Below are 15,549 nucleotides of genomic sequence, written 5' to 3' on the forward strand. Positions count from 1 at the left end.
GTACTTCTTGCATTCCCGGCTGTGTGCTGGCTGTATCTATCGCCCTGGCTATCTGCTAGATGGGATAGAACGCTCTCATGCTTGTCACGGGGGCCAAGCCCTGAATACCGTCGAAGGAGCATACATGATGTATCTTGCTTTTAACGCTGTGGCATTTCTTGCGCTGGTACGTACTGGGCGGCAAGATAGATCGCTGTGAGCTGTTCAGCAGACGTGTTCATTATTCAGACATGGGGCTGTTGTCCAGGATGGTGGAGATTGGTCCGGCGTGCGAAGGCGGTGCAGCAGCTGTTAGGCACTTTTCACATGCCCCATACCTTAGGTATGCATGTGACCAAAATCTGCATGTGAAAGTGAAGAAATATGCTGTTGCCTTCGCGTGAGGGAAACGAGCCGTCGTTCTCGCGTGCAAGATGAGGTTGATGGGTGATGGAAGTGTCTAGATACATGTAGTAGGAGAAAGAAGGTAGACAGAGAGAGACGTCGCGGCGGTGGCGCAGGTGGCTAGTGCCTTCTTGGCCCGCTTTTTATGACGACAATCCATCCAAGGAACGTGTTGGTCAGTTCCCTAGTCTGTCCAAAACCGCAGAAACAGCGCATGTGCATATAACCACTCCGACCGCCTCTTCTCTCACCAGCTACACACACACTCACACCCACAAACACATTCTCCCACAGCACTTCCGACACACCACTCAACTCTCAAACAAATCACACCAAGTTTCACATCAAGCCCCACCAACATCCACACAACAATGTCGACCACCGTTCATGTCAAGGGCATCAGCGCCCAGACCAGCGAGAAAGAGGTCCGCGACTTCTTCAGCTTCTGGTGAGTGGGCACCCCATTGACCTTCCAATCTTGTGCACGTGCTAACAGTTCTCTCCAGTGGCAAGATTCAATCCCTCTCCCTCACTCCAGAGTCCAACGACTCCAGCGCATCACAGTCCGCCAGCGTCACCTTCGAGAAAGAGACCGCCGCTAAGACCGCCCTCCTCCTTGACAACACACAACTGGGCCCGTCGCAGGTCCATGTTACAGCTGGCCAAACACTCGAACAGGCATCCGGCGGTAAGACTGCTGGTGCTTCGGAAGATGATCTTGCCCAGGAGGACAAGCCGCGTGCCCGTGTTGCAGCCGAGATGCTTGCCCACGGTTACAACTTGAGCGACCAAGTCATCCAGAAAGCCCTTGCTCTTGATCAACAGCATGGCATCTCGACCCGCTTCACCACCGCTCTCCAAAACTTTGATGCCAAGTACAAGGTGTCTGAGAAGGCAAAGACCACCGACACCCAGTACGGCATCTCGGCCAAGGCCAATGAAGGCTGGAAAGGCTTCAACTCGTACTTCGAGAAGGCTCTTGGAACTCCCACTGGCCTAAAGGTCCGCCAGTTCTATGAGCAGGGCAGCAAGCAAGTTCTTGATGTCCACAACGAGGCCAAGCACCTTGCATCTTTGAAGGCTGGCAAGGAGCCAAATCACCCAGTCGAGGGCAAGGAAGGCCGAACAGCTTGCGCTTGTGGTAGTGCCGCCGCCAAGTGCTCGTGCAAGCCTGGAGAGTGTGCTTGCTCCAGCTGCAGCAAGAACCCGGACGAGAAGACATCCACCGTTTCCGCGGAGGAGGCCGAACTGGAGAAGATTCCTGGCACCGAAAAGACCAAGTGCAACTGCGGAGGTGCAGATGCAAAGTGCGCGTGTGAGGCAGGCAAGTGTGCTTGTGCTAGCTGCCCCAAGTCATCGTAGGCTGTCTCGCGACGACCACAAGCATGGGTGTCTTAGCTCCAATCTGCCTGGTCAAAGAAAGTGAACGTGGCCATTAGGCATCGTTCCATTGATCTGGCAAGATGGGAATGAACAGTACGGCCGTTTCGAAAGTCTGCATTCAACTTGATTGTATCACTATCGCGGAGAATGGATTTGGCGCCGGTGCAAAAGGAAGGGATGAAGGGATGCAGGCGTGCGAGGGAATGGTTAGTTTATGAAGTTATGAGATTGAAAGTAGCGAATATGCAAGCGACTGTTTTAGTATTCTATATCGCAGTCCATCAATGTCCCGAACCTTGGTCATTTGTTCCTGCATAAACGTGCTCATCTGTGTACCGCCTGATCATCGGCGAGCTTGACGTGCCGTGGGAGATAATGTGAACTGGAGACCACTGAATAATATCTTCTCCTCCATGTTTATCTAGCAGCTGATGACCGAAGTTCAACCCAAACCTACACTCAAGTTATCTCCTACCTCCTACTACCACCATACAGCAGACGATGAAGGCGAAGGAGTGGTGTGATATTATAGAGATATGGGCGATATGGGCGATAGTGGGGCATACATCTTGATTTCCAATCGCCCCTCCACATTCAAATGATGACGCTACCTTACTCTAGCTCTATTATACGCTATCCTACTCCATCAACAGTACATGTAAGGTACACGTACCTCCTACCTCCTACTGTAGTCACAAATCAACACAAAGTACACAAACGCAGACCCGTCTGTGTCTCGCCACCTTCGAAACCACCATGCCTCTCCCCACCTTCGAAACCACCTTCGCCGTCCCTCTCTCCTGCGACTCATGCATCCAAGCCGTCAAAGCCGCCCTCCAGCCCATTCCCGGCATCGAATCCATCTCCGCTTCCCTTTCCGACCAATTGATCTCGATCAAAGGCAATGCGGCACCCAGCGCCATTGTGAAAGCAATCGAGGAGACGGGACGAGATGCCATTTTGCGCGGAAGTGGGAAAGAGGGGAGTGCGGCCGTGTGTATACTGGAAACGCATAGCTCGCAAGTTCCCTTGGGAGAGGTTGTGAAGGGATTGATTCGGATGGTGGAAGTTTCTTCGGGGGGTGAAGGGGTGGTGTTGGCGGATATGACTCTGAAAGGGGTTTCGGAAGGGAGATATCATGTTACGGTGAGAGAGGCGGGAGATATTAGTCGGGGCAGTGAGAGTGCTGGTGGAGTGTGGGATGCGGTGCAAGCTGCGAAGGAGAAGAGGGAGAATGTGAAGGGGATGTTTGGGACGATTGAGGTGGGAAAGACGGGATTGGGATCGGTGTTTATTGATCGCCCTGTGAGGATCTGGGAGATGATTGGGAGGAGTATTGTGGTCAGTCAGCAAGAGATTGGGAAGGAGAAGAAAGAAGACCCGAATACGCTTGTGGGTGTTGTTGCGAGGAGTGCGGGCGTTTGGGATAATGACAAGACAGTCTGCAGCTGTAGTGGGAAGACAGTCTGGGAAGAGAGGAAAGAGCAGAGGGAAAAGGGCATGTTGTGAGACGACTTCTGTGGAAGTGAAGGTGTCGGCGAGGTATGTCGAGCTCGTCTTCAGCGTGATGGCTGAATCATTCTTTCTAGTGCTAGAGAGCATCAAGATGGCCTTGTATGGACGAGCGAGTCATTGCATCGCCATTATTCTACTCACGACCAACACTCTAGGACTTGTTATTGTTCGTATCCCGGAGCCAGCTCTCACGCTCTACCCATACTGAGGACACCAGGATGGAGCGATGATTCTGCGCTTCCCGATCGATGGCTTCGTTTTGCTGCTGACGATGACATAGCAATAATCTCGAGTTTATACCAGGCGTAGGATCTGTGGATCTTTTCGGATCGCGGGCTTGTCGGATTGACGAAAGTACCAGGTATATACTCATCCCATTGGCTGTCTGATTCCCGCTTTAGGTATGCCGTACGAAGACCCAAGAATCAGAAGAGATTCTAGACAATGTTTCAACAGTTGCTGAGCGAAGGATTACTTGCTGACCCAAGGAGAGTGTCCATGTTCAGATAGACCTAGCACAGGTAGGGTTCGCGTTCCGCCATCAGGATATGTTCCATGACTTCCAATAAAACAATGTCCATCCAACTCCGGTCAGGCAAGAATTCTCCACTTCACACCCAGGTCCATGCACCACCGCGAAGCTCTCGTCGTTGCTTCGATGCAATACGAATAGCAACAACATGGTATTGTAGGTAAGGTAGGGAAGTTCCACGTACTGCTATTCTCTCCGACGACAAGGAAAAAAAGTAAATAAATAGTATCCTCCATCTCCCAGATAATTCCTTTTTTTTTTCCTCAAATACCACACACAAACTCGACCATCTCCAAGAACAACAACTCACCCCCCAGCCCGCCCACCCACCAAACAACCAACAACCATGCGTTTCGCCCACCTCCTCATCGCAGCCCTCGCTCAACTCGCCATGTCCATGCCTCATGCCGACGCCGCAGCACAAAAGAAGATTTGTTGCGGCGGTGCACCATGTCCACCCGATGGGGTAAGTCGGCCATCGTCGTCGTCGTCGTCATCTCATACCTTGTAGAGAAAAAGAAGTGTTTTTTTTTTCTCTTTGCTTTGTTCATTTTTGCGTCACCTAGCTCTCGGTTCGAAAAAAAGAAAGAAAAAAAGGGTAAATGCTGACATTTGTGCTCAAGTGCGGTTGCGATCGAAGTGTACGTATATTATATATCTTGCTCCCGAAAAAAAAAAAAAGAAAAGGTAAAAGTAAAATACAATTAAGAATTGAAAAAACTAATATCGTCTTTCTGTTTCTTTCTTTTCCGGGGGGTTATTAGTGTTAAGGGAGTACAAACTACAAACATCTACCTACCGATCTGCTGCGAGTGATGGGGTTAGTGGGATCTGGTCTCCGAGAGAGAGAATTGTAGCCTTTGGGTTACTGTCGACGTCGAATGAGAGACAGTTTTTCTCTTTGATCGTTGTCTGTCAGGCAGAGAGAAGAAGGAAAGGGAGGAGGTATGCGGAGGGGGATACATACATGTCCCTACCCTCCTAGGAAGAATGAGACACACCGTCACCCACGTACGTACCTTGTGTAATCGGACTCGGTCGAGCTGGCTGGCTAGGACCCGGGCAAGGACATGTACCTAACGAGCGGCGAGCTGCTGACCAAGTCTAACACGAGTGGCGAGTTGAATGTCCATTGTTTCAAGACAAAAAAGATCTCAAGTTACCTCCTCCTAGCACATTGTATCTGAGGTGGGCTTCGCATTCCGATGACACCACTTCCCATAGGTACCTGGTAGGAGATATCAAGGTAGGTAAGATACGGTAGTCCCTGACTGGAAAGATGTAGTTGTGGAATCCACTATCTCTCCTACAAAAATAAGTATTTATTCTTCACATTTCCTACGTCGTCAAAGTATCTAGGCGAATAGGAGGAGGAAGAGGTCTCAAGTGAAAATGTACAACGGGTATTTGTAAATCTCAATCTCAAAAAAGGGCTTGAGTCCTTGACAGAAAGAAAGAAAAAAACCCCCCCTCGTCTTTGGAGCTTCGCATCTACCTGATCATCCATGCTTGTATCTTTGCCATTAGCCATGAACAACGTGCATGCCTCTTCAGATGCGGTAAAAAGACCAAAAGAAAGATAACAAAAAATATCGCTTCAAGAATTGAATGAATGAATACAAAACCGCCAAAAGAGCCAGCCCGGTGTAGGCTGCCGGTGGATGCCAAGACTTGAATGCCATCCTCTCTCTCTCGAAGTGATGAAAACTCCAACGAGAACGCTCACAACACTTTCAAGCAGTCTGTCAGGATCAATGCGCAGACCGACACTTTACAATAGTCTCTTGAAATTCTCCACGCCCAAAGTAGGAGTCTCAACCCACTTACGACCTGGAACACCCTCTTTTAGTCTTCGATCGAAGAAACTTCCACACTCACCCACGACAACAGTCCACTCTGCCAGGGCTCTGCCCGCATATCGAGCGGTTGCCATGCTGGCGCCTTGAGGTTGGACAGGCCCGGGCGCTGAGGACACGACGTTAGACCGCTCCTGTAGCAATTGGTGCGCAGGTCCAGGCAGTCGTGGCGGAAACAGTCGCATTTGCGCATGCGGCTTGATGCTGGGATAGAGTTCGAGCGAGAATTTGAAAGTCAGGCTTCGATGTGTCGGCTTCTCTATCGCAGTCTCGATGGTCGTCGGAACCTCCGTGATCGAGGCATTCGTCGCGGATTTGATCGGACTGGGAGGAATGGGAGGGTCTCGCGATGCAGGTGAAGTACCCTTGTCCTTTGGATAAGACTTCTTTCCACCACCACCGCCGCCGCCGCCCCCGATCAGCTTCTTCAGAGCTCCAAAGAGCCCCTTCGTGCTCGGCTCCTGATCGGAATCTAGGTTTGACGAGGACGAGTCCGGTCTGAGATCGATGTTCTCGATCAACCCCGGCGCTGCAGCACTACGCCTGGCCATTTGTATGTTTGCATCTTTCATTAGGCCATCAAATGTTAGAAAGGAGCCTCCGGGATTCATGATATTGTCCGTGCGCACGATCAGAAGTCGTCGACCGGGCGCCGGATGGCAAGGGTACGCTTCAGGGCGTAGAGTGCTTTCGCGGTCTGCCTTGTCACACAGATATATGTAGTGCGACCAGGTCCGATGTAGTCGTTCCTGCAACGTCTCCAGTATGGGCATGTCCGTCAGTTCGTCATCGTCGGATCTGCCGAGTCGCCAGCAAAGCAGTCGCATATAGTAAGCCCGCACCATTGGGCACCAGTGATTGAACCTGGTTTCAAAGACTTGCGGATCCAGTAGCAAGCGCAGGCAGATGTCATGCTTTCGGGAAGTATTTCCGGTGACTACGTTCCACACGGTGAAAAGGAATGAGAACAGTCGAATCTCGGTCATGGTGTTCTCGCTGTCGATCATGCGTCGAAACACAGTTTGCCAGAAGCTGGAGTCGACGAGTGACGTGTCGGAGTCCCTCAAGGCGTCGTAACGAACCAGTATGATGAGTGCCTCCTCCAGGAAGTCCAGCAGTGTGTAGCAAGCAGAGTGGTTGAACATGGAGGTGCCACGAGCAGCCGCTTGCAGCAAGTCGGTGAATGAGCGAGCGAACAGCTCTCTGGCGACAGGATGCTCTGATGTACGCTCCGACAGGAAGTCGCGAATTAGCATTACTAGTCGATTCTCAGCCATTAATCTTACAGCATTAGTTGGTGGTACAGGTAGAGAAGACGCGTGGATATCCGGATCGCCCAACACATCGTCAAAGGTGGGAATAGGAGTGGCATTCAGGTCTTTGAGGGAGTGATTTGCTTCCCGGTGAATTGTCAATTCCAGGTTAGCCAGAATCTGTGCATGAACCGCGAGCATGCCGGGGGCGCACATTATCTCCTGTCGAGTCGTTCTGGGGGGCAAGAAGTCCACGGCGAGTATGTGAAAGTGCTTGCAGAAGACATAGAATAGATCACTTTCGCGGCCGTTCCAGCGCTCAGTCCAGTGACCCCACCACTCGATATGAGTCGTACCCACGGGAGGAGACGGCGGTGTGCGCATCTTCCGGGAGTATTTGGACAGCGACACGAAGCCAAGTTGATGCAACGCAGGAGGAAATCCCGAGACGGTCTCTGCGCATAGTAGCTCGGGGATGCTGTCGAACCGGCCGATGCCGTTCTCCTTGAGCACGCGTTTCACGTTGTCAACCGGCAGATCCCAAAGGCGCACCAAGGTGTCTGCCATGCCCGGCACGAACATGAAAGCATAGGCACACGCTTTCCCGCAAAATGTCACCAGACTTGCGGACGCATTCCTCAAAGACATCTTGTCAACAACGAATGCCATCTGAGAGGTCAGGTTTGTGATGAATAAGTTGCGAACATTGTGATGAACAGAGTCTGCCAAGAAGTCTGAGGAGCTCGAGCGCAGTGAGGTGTTGGAGCGACTGCCGGTTCCAAGGGACACCTTGACCCGTTCATTCAGAGGGCAGAAAGGCGAAGGTGGAAGCCTCCACTCCGGCCTCTCCATAATGCCAGAGATGCCATCGAGAATTACAGGTCGATCCGTTCCTGAAATGGATTGATTATTCTTGCCGGCGAGCATCTCGATCAAGCCAGTCCACCACTTATTGAAGATACTCGCCCGACGATCCAGGTCTTCAGGACGCAGCGTCTTATTCGATGCGTGGGTGGCATGGGTTCGCAAGAATGGTATGAGAGCAGTACGCACCACGTTCGCTTTAAGAGCACTGGACTTGGACTGAAATTTCGAAAATTCCGCGTCAAGATTGCGGAATTGTGTCCAGAGATCGTCCTTCTTCTTCGTGGCAGACAGTGGACTCATGTGATGCTTCTCAGCAGGCGGTAGTTTGGGTAGGGGAGCTGGTACATTGTCACCAGATGACTGCGTGACAAGCGAAGGCAACAGATCTGTTGAAAACGACTTGGGCAATTGTGGCACCTTAGGAACGGACGCAAGTGAGGGTGGCAAGCTTCCCCGGCGATTATCTTGGTTCGTTGCAACTTTCGTCAGGCCAGCTGCGCGCGTAGCTTTCTTACGCAGAAACGTGCCCTTTCGCGTCATCGCCGCTACTGGTTTCTGCAACTCCTTCTCATCGCTTGAGCTCTCCTCATCACGCTTCTCTTTCGTCCCTTTACTCTCCTTGAGGGGTTTCAGTGACCTCCTGCGAAGCTGGAACGACTTCCTGCGTCCCGCATCTGGGTTCTTCGAAGGGACATCACCTTCCACGGCCTTCGAGACCTCGGCAACAGGCTGCTCGACTTTGCTGTCTACCTTCGTAGGCGATGGAGACCGCGAGGAAGGCGTGGAGGACGCCGATGGATACCACGATCGGCCGGAGAATCGTTTGGAGAGCGACTTGTTGAGGGAAGGCCGCTGACTCGAAGCCGGCGTCGTGGCAGCAGAGGAGACAGTCCTGTCAGACTCTATGCTGGTTCTAGACTCCCGCGCAGTGGATTGAACAGTCGAGAGACTGCTACTGCTGCGTGCACTATCTGTCTGCCGCAACTTACTCGTTTCCGATACCTTTGTCGTTTCTAGTTTTGCTACAACGTCCTGAGGTTTGATGGGAGCAGCTCGCTGGCCACTGTCCTCTGGCGTACTCCATCCAGATGTGTCCGGGGCTGAGGCCTCCGAGGGCGAGATATCTACCGTCTCGTCGTCAGACTCTGCCATATAGTCGCGCTTCATGAGCCCGTTGACCTTGACCACAGCATGGCCACCATAGCCATGATCCTTGACCTCTGGTATGTAAGTGTACGAGGCCGCTCGCGGTAAATGGACCTCGTTCTTGCGTTCCGAAGTGACGTTCCCAATGTATCCATTGCTGCCTGCTTGCGATGTATCGCCTAGTCGTCCTGTACTTCGCTCGCTGCTCAACACGCCAGGTTGGCCGCGATTAGCTCCAGTGGCATTCCCCCCGGGCCGGCTGAAGTTGATAGGCTCCGTTATTACCGCCATGCTGGATGCTCCCAAGTCGCTGCCCTGTACTGAGATCCACTGTATTGCACCGCGAACCGGACTTTGTCCCTGCTCCTCTTCCGCATTAACAGTCCATCTTCAATCCTTCTAAACGAGTGGCAGCGCTCAAGATGAGCTGCAGAAGAGGATGGCGGACGGCGGTCGGCGGACTGCCGCAGTGCTCGCAGTAGGTAGTCTCACTAGTCTCGTGTATATCTGTGTATGTCTGGATCGGGGTTTCTGTCGGTTTCGTGTATGGTCCTCCTCTTACGCACACTCGGACTGCTGGGGTGTTGTCGCGCGAATCTGTGCAAGACGCTGCTCGGTCCCCGCGAGACACCGGGACTCGTGATGCTGCTGCTGCTGATGCCGATACTGTTTTCCCTTTCTGCTCAGGCCAGGTACATGTAGTACTGCACCGCGGACCAGCCTCGTGCGATAGATGGGTGGCCTCTGCCTCTGCCTCTGTATAAACCACAACGAAACAACAAAAGAAGCCAAGTTGGGAGAATAAAGTCGAGGGTCGAGTCGAACCGGGAAGACGTGCAACCGTCCGAAGCGGCTATCAAGGCGCCTGTCGATTCCGAATCCGCTTTTTCTCCTGTTGATGGTGAGCTCCGCTAGTCTCGATGTGTGAGTTCTAGTGGACTCTGTCGTCTCACATACAAGAAGGTGGGCTATTTCGGGGATATTACGTTGTACGCCAAAGTTGTGTTTAAATTGCACCCTCTACGTGGTCTCCTGGACTTGCGGCGAGGAGAGGACTACATATACATATAAGGTACCTGTATATACGAGGTCGTGTAGTCGTTCAGCAACATCACCTCTTCGCCACCAACGCCTCATCGTCAACGCGTCTTTCCTGATTTTCTGGCCCCGACGCTGCAGATACCACCGGATGAACTGACCAGCAGGCTCGTGGCCTGGTACTGTAATAGATATTCTCGCGGGAGACCGCGCGGCTGGGCCCTTGCAAATGGCGTGCATGAAGCGGCGGGGCTATGGGCAGATCCCATTTCTGTCTAGCTGCAGACCATATTCTGAGTCATCAAGTAATTTACGTACCCTTAGCTTTGGGCCTTACGATTGTATCATTGTACTCGCTCTTTTCCTAAGGTACCTAGTAGGCTTCAGTGCTTCACTTTACATTGCACCCCGAAGGATACTCCGATCGATTCTTGGCCCCCCTTGGGAGGCTAGGGGGGCAATTCAGTCGGTATCCCCGAGGTATTCGGTATCCCCGAGTTATTCGGTGTTCCCGAGGTATACCGTATTCGGTGCCCCCGAGGTAGAGGCGTTGTTTTTTGGGGGGTAGGGTTACAGTGAAAGGGTACGTGATTACTTGATGACTCAGAATTGGGTCTACAGCTAGACAGAAATCGGGTCTGCCCATAGCCCTGCGGCATGAAGGATCTGCACGTGAAATCCTGCCGATCGAACCAAGGCCAAGCTTCTGGCTGTTACACGTACCGTCAAGCTGTGACGCCGTCACGCCCGTTGCTTTGCCATCTGAGACTCGATCACACTGTCACACCCATTGCACGAGCTCGCTGGAGACCGGGAGGTACTTCCAGTTCCAGGGAAACGAAATCTATCGAGGCGGACTGGTACAGTATCTGCATTGATTGCACTAGGTACCATCTGCGATAGGCGAGAGAGTGGCCTGAGAGGCTGAGCATTAGTTGCATTACCACATGTACCTCCTAGGTGACCTTGAAAAGTCCACGATGTGGAACTAGGATCATTCCTGCAGCCTCACGAGAATGACTTCTCACCAACACACGAGGCCCAGTCTGATATGCAGCTATCCTGCCGCCGCGAATAGTAACGCCCTGCCGATAGGCCAGTTCACTCTCGTCCGGATTGAAATGCAAAGTGCCGCGCGTTGTTGGTACAGGTTCAGCTTCTCCTACCAGGTTGACGCTTGACCAGTCTACTAGTGCCAACGCGGGCCCGTGGGGATTCCAGTGCTCGGGGTCGGCTCCGAAAAACCAGAGATGATACCCAGGCTTTCTCGTATCGTCGCCAGGGCTTCTCTGGAAGAACTATCAGAAAAGCGTCCTGTACCACAGTGCGATGCCCCGCGCTTGTGTCATGCGGGTGAGAGACACACACGCATGGTCAGTGTCCTATTGATAAGACTCGTCCAATGATCTCAGTCCTGCAGCCGGTATCAATCGCGGCAGCAAGTCTCTCGGCGCTTGACGTCTCTTCAATGTCTGACGGCAGTGTGTGCAAAGAGTGCCTCGATACGAGAGCTATGCTCGTAGTCAAATGCCTTCAGTAAACCAACCAGATGAGCAGCGGCTGCTAGCACGACCAGCACATGAAAGATCTGGTGAGAGCTCCCAAACAGATCGTATTTGCCAGGATTCCAGCGTTCGGGTACACGAGACTTCGTGTACTGTTAGCATGCATATATACATCATCTCATCGGCATGCCACCAAGACGACTTACTGCATAGATAACAGCTCCCGTAATATATAAGATGCCCATGCTCACAAGCCACGTGAGACCGATCTGCCTCTCCATCTGCTCCAGCCCGTACAGCTTTAGGCCATGCAAGACGGGAATGACTGCACTCAGGCCCATCATAACGAACATGATCGCCCGGAATGGTCGCCACGCGGAGCTTCGGAATTTCGGATGCATGACGACGACGAATGTGACTGCACCTATTGTCGAAATCTGCAACATTGGTCAGAACAAGCGCCAGAGCTGCCAGGAGACATCCCACCCTACCATTGACCAATACACTTGAATGAGCTTTGGATCAGCTGCAAAACCGTAATAGATACTGGGGATGAAAGAGCCCCAGATCAGAAAGATGATTCCAATGTAGTCCAGCCGGTTTCCAAATTTCTGCACAGCAGCTGAATGATTCGAGATGGTATGAAACGTCGCACTCATGCCGAGACAAGCAAACGCACCCGCGAAGAAACATGAGAACACGAGAACATCTTGCGAAGTGGCTTGATCGAATCGTGGCTTCACAGCGAAAAGGATGCCGGATGCTGATAGCACCGCAGCAATCGCACCAAGCAGATGAGTCCAAATGTTGACGCTCTCGTTGTGGAGGTATCCGATGCTGGCAGCGGACTTGGCATATGAGTTTGAGGCGGGCCGGTAGCCGGATATGATGTAGTGATTGTCTTGTTGCCAGTCTTGGATCTGATGCCAGGCTACTGTTAATGCCGATTCGATCTTGTGCTCTGCCTTGTGGAAGACCGTGTCGCCGTCCTTAGGCTCTTTCTCGCACCTAACTACACTGGCTGGTTTCTTGTCCATGACTGTCGTTTGGTGCAAGTTGAAGAGATGAGTAGGAAAGGAAAATTAGACCGAGCGAGACAATACCTAGGTAATCCACTTTATATCCACTATGAACAGGTCGGGTGTCATGTTGAGATAGGTCGACACGGGCAAACGAGGGAGCCGCTTGGCAGCGTCGAAAGCGAGAACGAGTGAATCAATGTGCAGCCTAAAATTCCATTCAGGCATAACTCAAATGGTCAGACACCCTGAGGGAAGAACGTTGGGGGCCTCAGACACCTGGACGTCACTTGCTCTGGATGATACCTATACAATTGAAGTAAGGTACATGTACCGCGGACATCTACCACCGCAATGCACTGAAGGTTCTTACGTTCAACTCGCCGCCTGCTCTCGCACGCTGGACTTCGACGCTAGGTACTCACGGCCGTACGACCCAGTCTGGATCCCGCCGCGCTCAAATATCCTCGTAGTCTTATGTCCAGCTCCTCACGACCGCCTCCCAGACGTGGCGCCTCGGGAGCATGGAATCGATTCAAGTCTGGCGGTCCTACTGACCCCCTGGACGTGTATGGTCTTCCCTCTAAGGGAGAGATGAGGTGCTTACCCCTGACTGGAAGCATGAAATGTCAATTGCTGACAAGTCATGGAGATTGCACGACCACAAAGTTCAGGAAACCTATTATGCCCGGATTGTCGACAGATATATGAAGTTTTGCGCGACATGTGGCGGAAGTGACGAGTTGGGAGCTGCCTTTGCATCGCAATCCGTCCCGGAGACCGGTTCGACTTCCATTGTCGGAAATGGTGGCAGCAAGAAACCACCACTCTCACATCGGCCGTCCGATGCAGCCCGATCGAGTGATCTACCCAACATCCTATTGGCCATGCGAAAACTCCGTGAAGGCATCCTGGGTTCTCGTCGGAGAGATCACTTTGCGCAAAGAACATACATGTTTATCATCCACACCAGCATTTTGAGCAAGTCCTGGGAGTCTTACCTTCCTGCTCTGCAGTATTTGCTCGGGACGATTCACAAATACACTCCGCTTTCTGTTCCAGAACAGCAAGAATTCTCCAGCTATCATATTTTAGATTTGGCGTGTCGACAAAACGAGCTTTTGGACGCGTTTGCCGCAAGATTGACATTCAAGAACCGAGACAGAAGAGTGGCCACAGCCTTACAAGCCATTGTGCATGATGATTGGGTCAAGTATTGGAGGACTAGGAGGGCTGTAGATGGGTACCAGAGAGCCATCTTGGAATTCGCAGTCGACAGGATGAGACTGCATGCTTTGAAATGTCTAGGCAGAGGCTACCTGAGTGCTGACAAGGCGTATGTGGAACGGAGTGGAGACCAGAGCTGGGAAGAGCTTGTCAAGGACGGTGTCGGCTGGCAGTTGCAGGAGACTGGGAGCGTCATTATCAAAAAGCCAAAGTCGAAATGAGTGTGGCCATTGAATGTCTAGTTGAGCAGTACACTTGTGCGTCTGATCTGGTCGTTTTCTATTGGAGTCGAGGATCAGTACGTCTGGCCGAAATCCTACGTCGGCGCTATTGTCCTCCATTCGCAACATACCAGAGGCCAATAAAAGCAGACAGCCGCCTCTTACTGAGCTAGCACAACCAACATGGTTCCTGGCACGAGGACGACAGGGATGCTCGCAGGAAGCTGATAGTTTGATCGCGAGATCGAGAAGCCGGAAGCGAGAGCCACCATAAGATATGAACATCCTTGCCTCGTCTCTTCTACTAAAGCAGTACTCGATATCCTGCGCTTGACTAAGGCAGCAGAGGTAGTGTTCGAGAAAATGAAGTTAGACTTGTCTACGAAGTTCTCGAAGGTCTTCAGAGAACCAGGACGACGAGTAGAGTAGGCTTGGCGCTGCGCGGTGGTCTCTCATATCGACAGGGTCCGCCGGCGTATGAGGTAAGGCAGTATGACTATAGTGACTATGGTTCTCTATGCGAAACTGGTCTAGACTGCTGCCCATGCCTACCTGGTGTTAATTCCTGTTGCAAATCGCCTGCGCTTCCTCGTAAGGAGTATCCTGCAGGTACAGTATTTTGCCGTGTCCGCATAGTAAGAACTATGTACTCTATGGAAACGCCATCTTGAAGCCACTTCCGACAATCAATATATGCTATGTTGAGCACCCGCTGTCCCGCAGGGCATACTATAACCCTAATGATACCTTGAGCGTTGAGGTTGAACAAGTGAATTAGACTTTTCGCCAAGACATCGCTAAGCTTGTAAAAAGGGCAAATTGTGATTGAGGTGTTATACAGTACCTCCTATTGTACCTATGAGGTAGTTCGTGATCTCCTTTTTTTTATGCGTCCCTATCTATGCCTGCACAACAACCACCACGATATGAAGCCCAAGCGAACATGCACCGAACCACCCAGACATCGCGCGTATCCTTACCCCAGACTCTTCTCCCGCCGATGCCCGTCTAGTCTATGCTCTTGCGCGCATCTGGGAGTCCCGCGCTTTCATCGGCACAGCTCACGCTTTAATGAGATCTCCACAAAGTCTATTGATGTTCCTCGCCAGTACCGTAACCGGGCACATATCAAAGACCGGCTGCGCGAGGGTTTGCCGTCCCGTCGAGTGAACAGGTGCTGCTTCACCTGGACTAGACGGGACTTTTTGGACACACCCAGACTCGCTCGCTCGCTCACATCGATCCTCAGCTGCAGCTGCGATACCGCTATACATAAGCCCTAAGCCCCAACGGCCGAAGAATTGTATATGCCCTGAGCTTCGAAGCAGGTGAATCACAGGCCTCCTCTACAGGCCGTAGATCTACCTAATTTGAGGGGGGACCATGTTGGTATGTACTGTAGAGCCTGCGACGACCGACGATATTCCCGCACTGTTCGGACAAACACACATTTCCCACCCTCTTTCTCATCTCATGCAAGCTTTCTGGTCGAGGGGAAAAAAACCAATCTCATCTTTCTCGGTTGTGGTTGTTGTCGTTTTTGTCGAAGTGGCTTCTGCGTTGCGGTACTAGCGAATATGAGTGGAGCAGTGTCGCGCTATAA

General features: G+C 52.0%; 5 protein-coding genes across 5 annotated transcripts; 3 read left to right on the forward strand and 2 right to left on the reverse strand.

The window, feature by feature from the left end:
- The first annotated feature begins 620 nt into the window (after positions 1-620).
- SEPMUDRAFT_150229 (uncharacterized protein) lies at positions 621-2,090 on the forward strand. Its single transcript, XM_016906033.1, has 2 exons — positions 621-832; positions 891-2,090. Exons 1-2 carry the CDS (start codon positions 756-758, stop codon positions 1,744-1,746), a joined length of 933 nt encoding a protein of 310 aa, XP_016759371.1. The 5' UTR covers positions 621-755; the 3' UTR covers positions 1,747-2,090.
- A 329-nt stretch (positions 2,091-2,419) lies between these two features.
- SEPMUDRAFT_150230 (Cu,Zn superoxide dismutase-like protein) lies at positions 2,420-3,732 on the forward strand. The gene has a single exon (XM_016906034.1). The coding sequence runs from the start codon at positions 2,524-2,526 to the stop codon at positions 3,274-3,276; it is 753 nt and encodes a 250-aa protein (XP_016759372.1). The 5' UTR covers positions 2,420-2,523; the 3' UTR covers positions 3,277-3,732.
- A 1,463-nt stretch (positions 3,733-5,195) lies between these two features.
- SEPMUDRAFT_150231 (DUF1765-domain-containing protein) lies at positions 5,196-9,903 on the reverse strand. Its single transcript, XM_016906035.1, has one exon. The coding sequence runs from the start codon at positions 9,225-9,227 to the stop codon at positions 5,586-5,588; it is 3,642 nt and encodes a 1,213-aa protein (XP_016759373.1). The 5' UTR covers positions 9,228-9,903; the 3' UTR covers positions 5,196-5,585.
- A 1,281-nt stretch (positions 9,904-11,184) lies between these two features.
- Positions 11,185-12,516, reverse strand: SEPMUDRAFT_68688 (HlyIII-domain-containing protein; the record flags this gene model as incomplete). The annotated part of the gene is made up of 3 exons (XM_016909833.1): positions 11,185-11,622; positions 11,686-11,916; positions 11,971-12,516. 3 exons carry the CDS (start codon positions 12,514-12,516, stop codon positions 11,440-11,442), a joined length of 960 nt encoding a protein of 319 aa, XP_016759374.1. The 3' UTR covers positions 11,185-11,439.
- Positions 12,517-12,966: 450 nt separating this feature from the next.
- SEPMUDRAFT_68690 (uncharacterized protein) lies at positions 12,967-13,946 on the forward strand (the record flags this gene model as incomplete). Its single annotated transcript, XM_016909834.1, has 2 exons — positions 12,967-13,097; positions 13,151-13,946. The coding sequence occupies exons 1-2, from the start codon at positions 12,976-12,978 to the stop codon at positions 13,944-13,946; spliced, it is 918 nt and encodes a 305-aa protein (XP_016759375.1). The 5' UTR covers positions 12,967-12,975.
- Positions 13,947-15,549: the final 1,603 nt, after the last annotated feature.

The sequence above is a fragment of the Sphaerulina musiva genome (assembly GCF_000320565.1).
Source record: "Sphaerulina musiva SO2202 unplaced genomic scaffold SEPMUscaffold_7, whole genome shotgun sequence".
NCBI lineage: Eukaryota > Fungi > Ascomycota > Dothideomycetes > Mycosphaerellales > Mycosphaerellaceae > Sphaerulina > Sphaerulina musiva.

Bases quoted from the DNA above. Each gene is read 5' to 3' on its own strand.
- SEPMUDRAFT_150229 (XM_016906033.1), top strand. From the start codon at position 756: ATGTCGACCACCGTTCATGTCAAGGGCATCAGCGCCCAGACCAGCGAG. The intron at 833-890 runs GTGAGTGGGCAC...AGTTCTCTCCAG, and splicing joins CGCGACTTCTTCAGCTTCTG to TGGCAAGATTCAATCCCTCT.
- SEPMUDRAFT_150230 (XM_016906034.1), top strand. From the start codon at position 2,524: ATGCCTCTCCCCACCTTCGAAACCACCTTCGCCGTCCCTCTCTCCTGC.
- SEPMUDRAFT_150231 (XM_016906035.1), bottom strand. From the start codon at position 9,227: ATGGCGGTAATAACGGAGCCTATCAACTTCAGCCGGCCCGGGGGGAAT.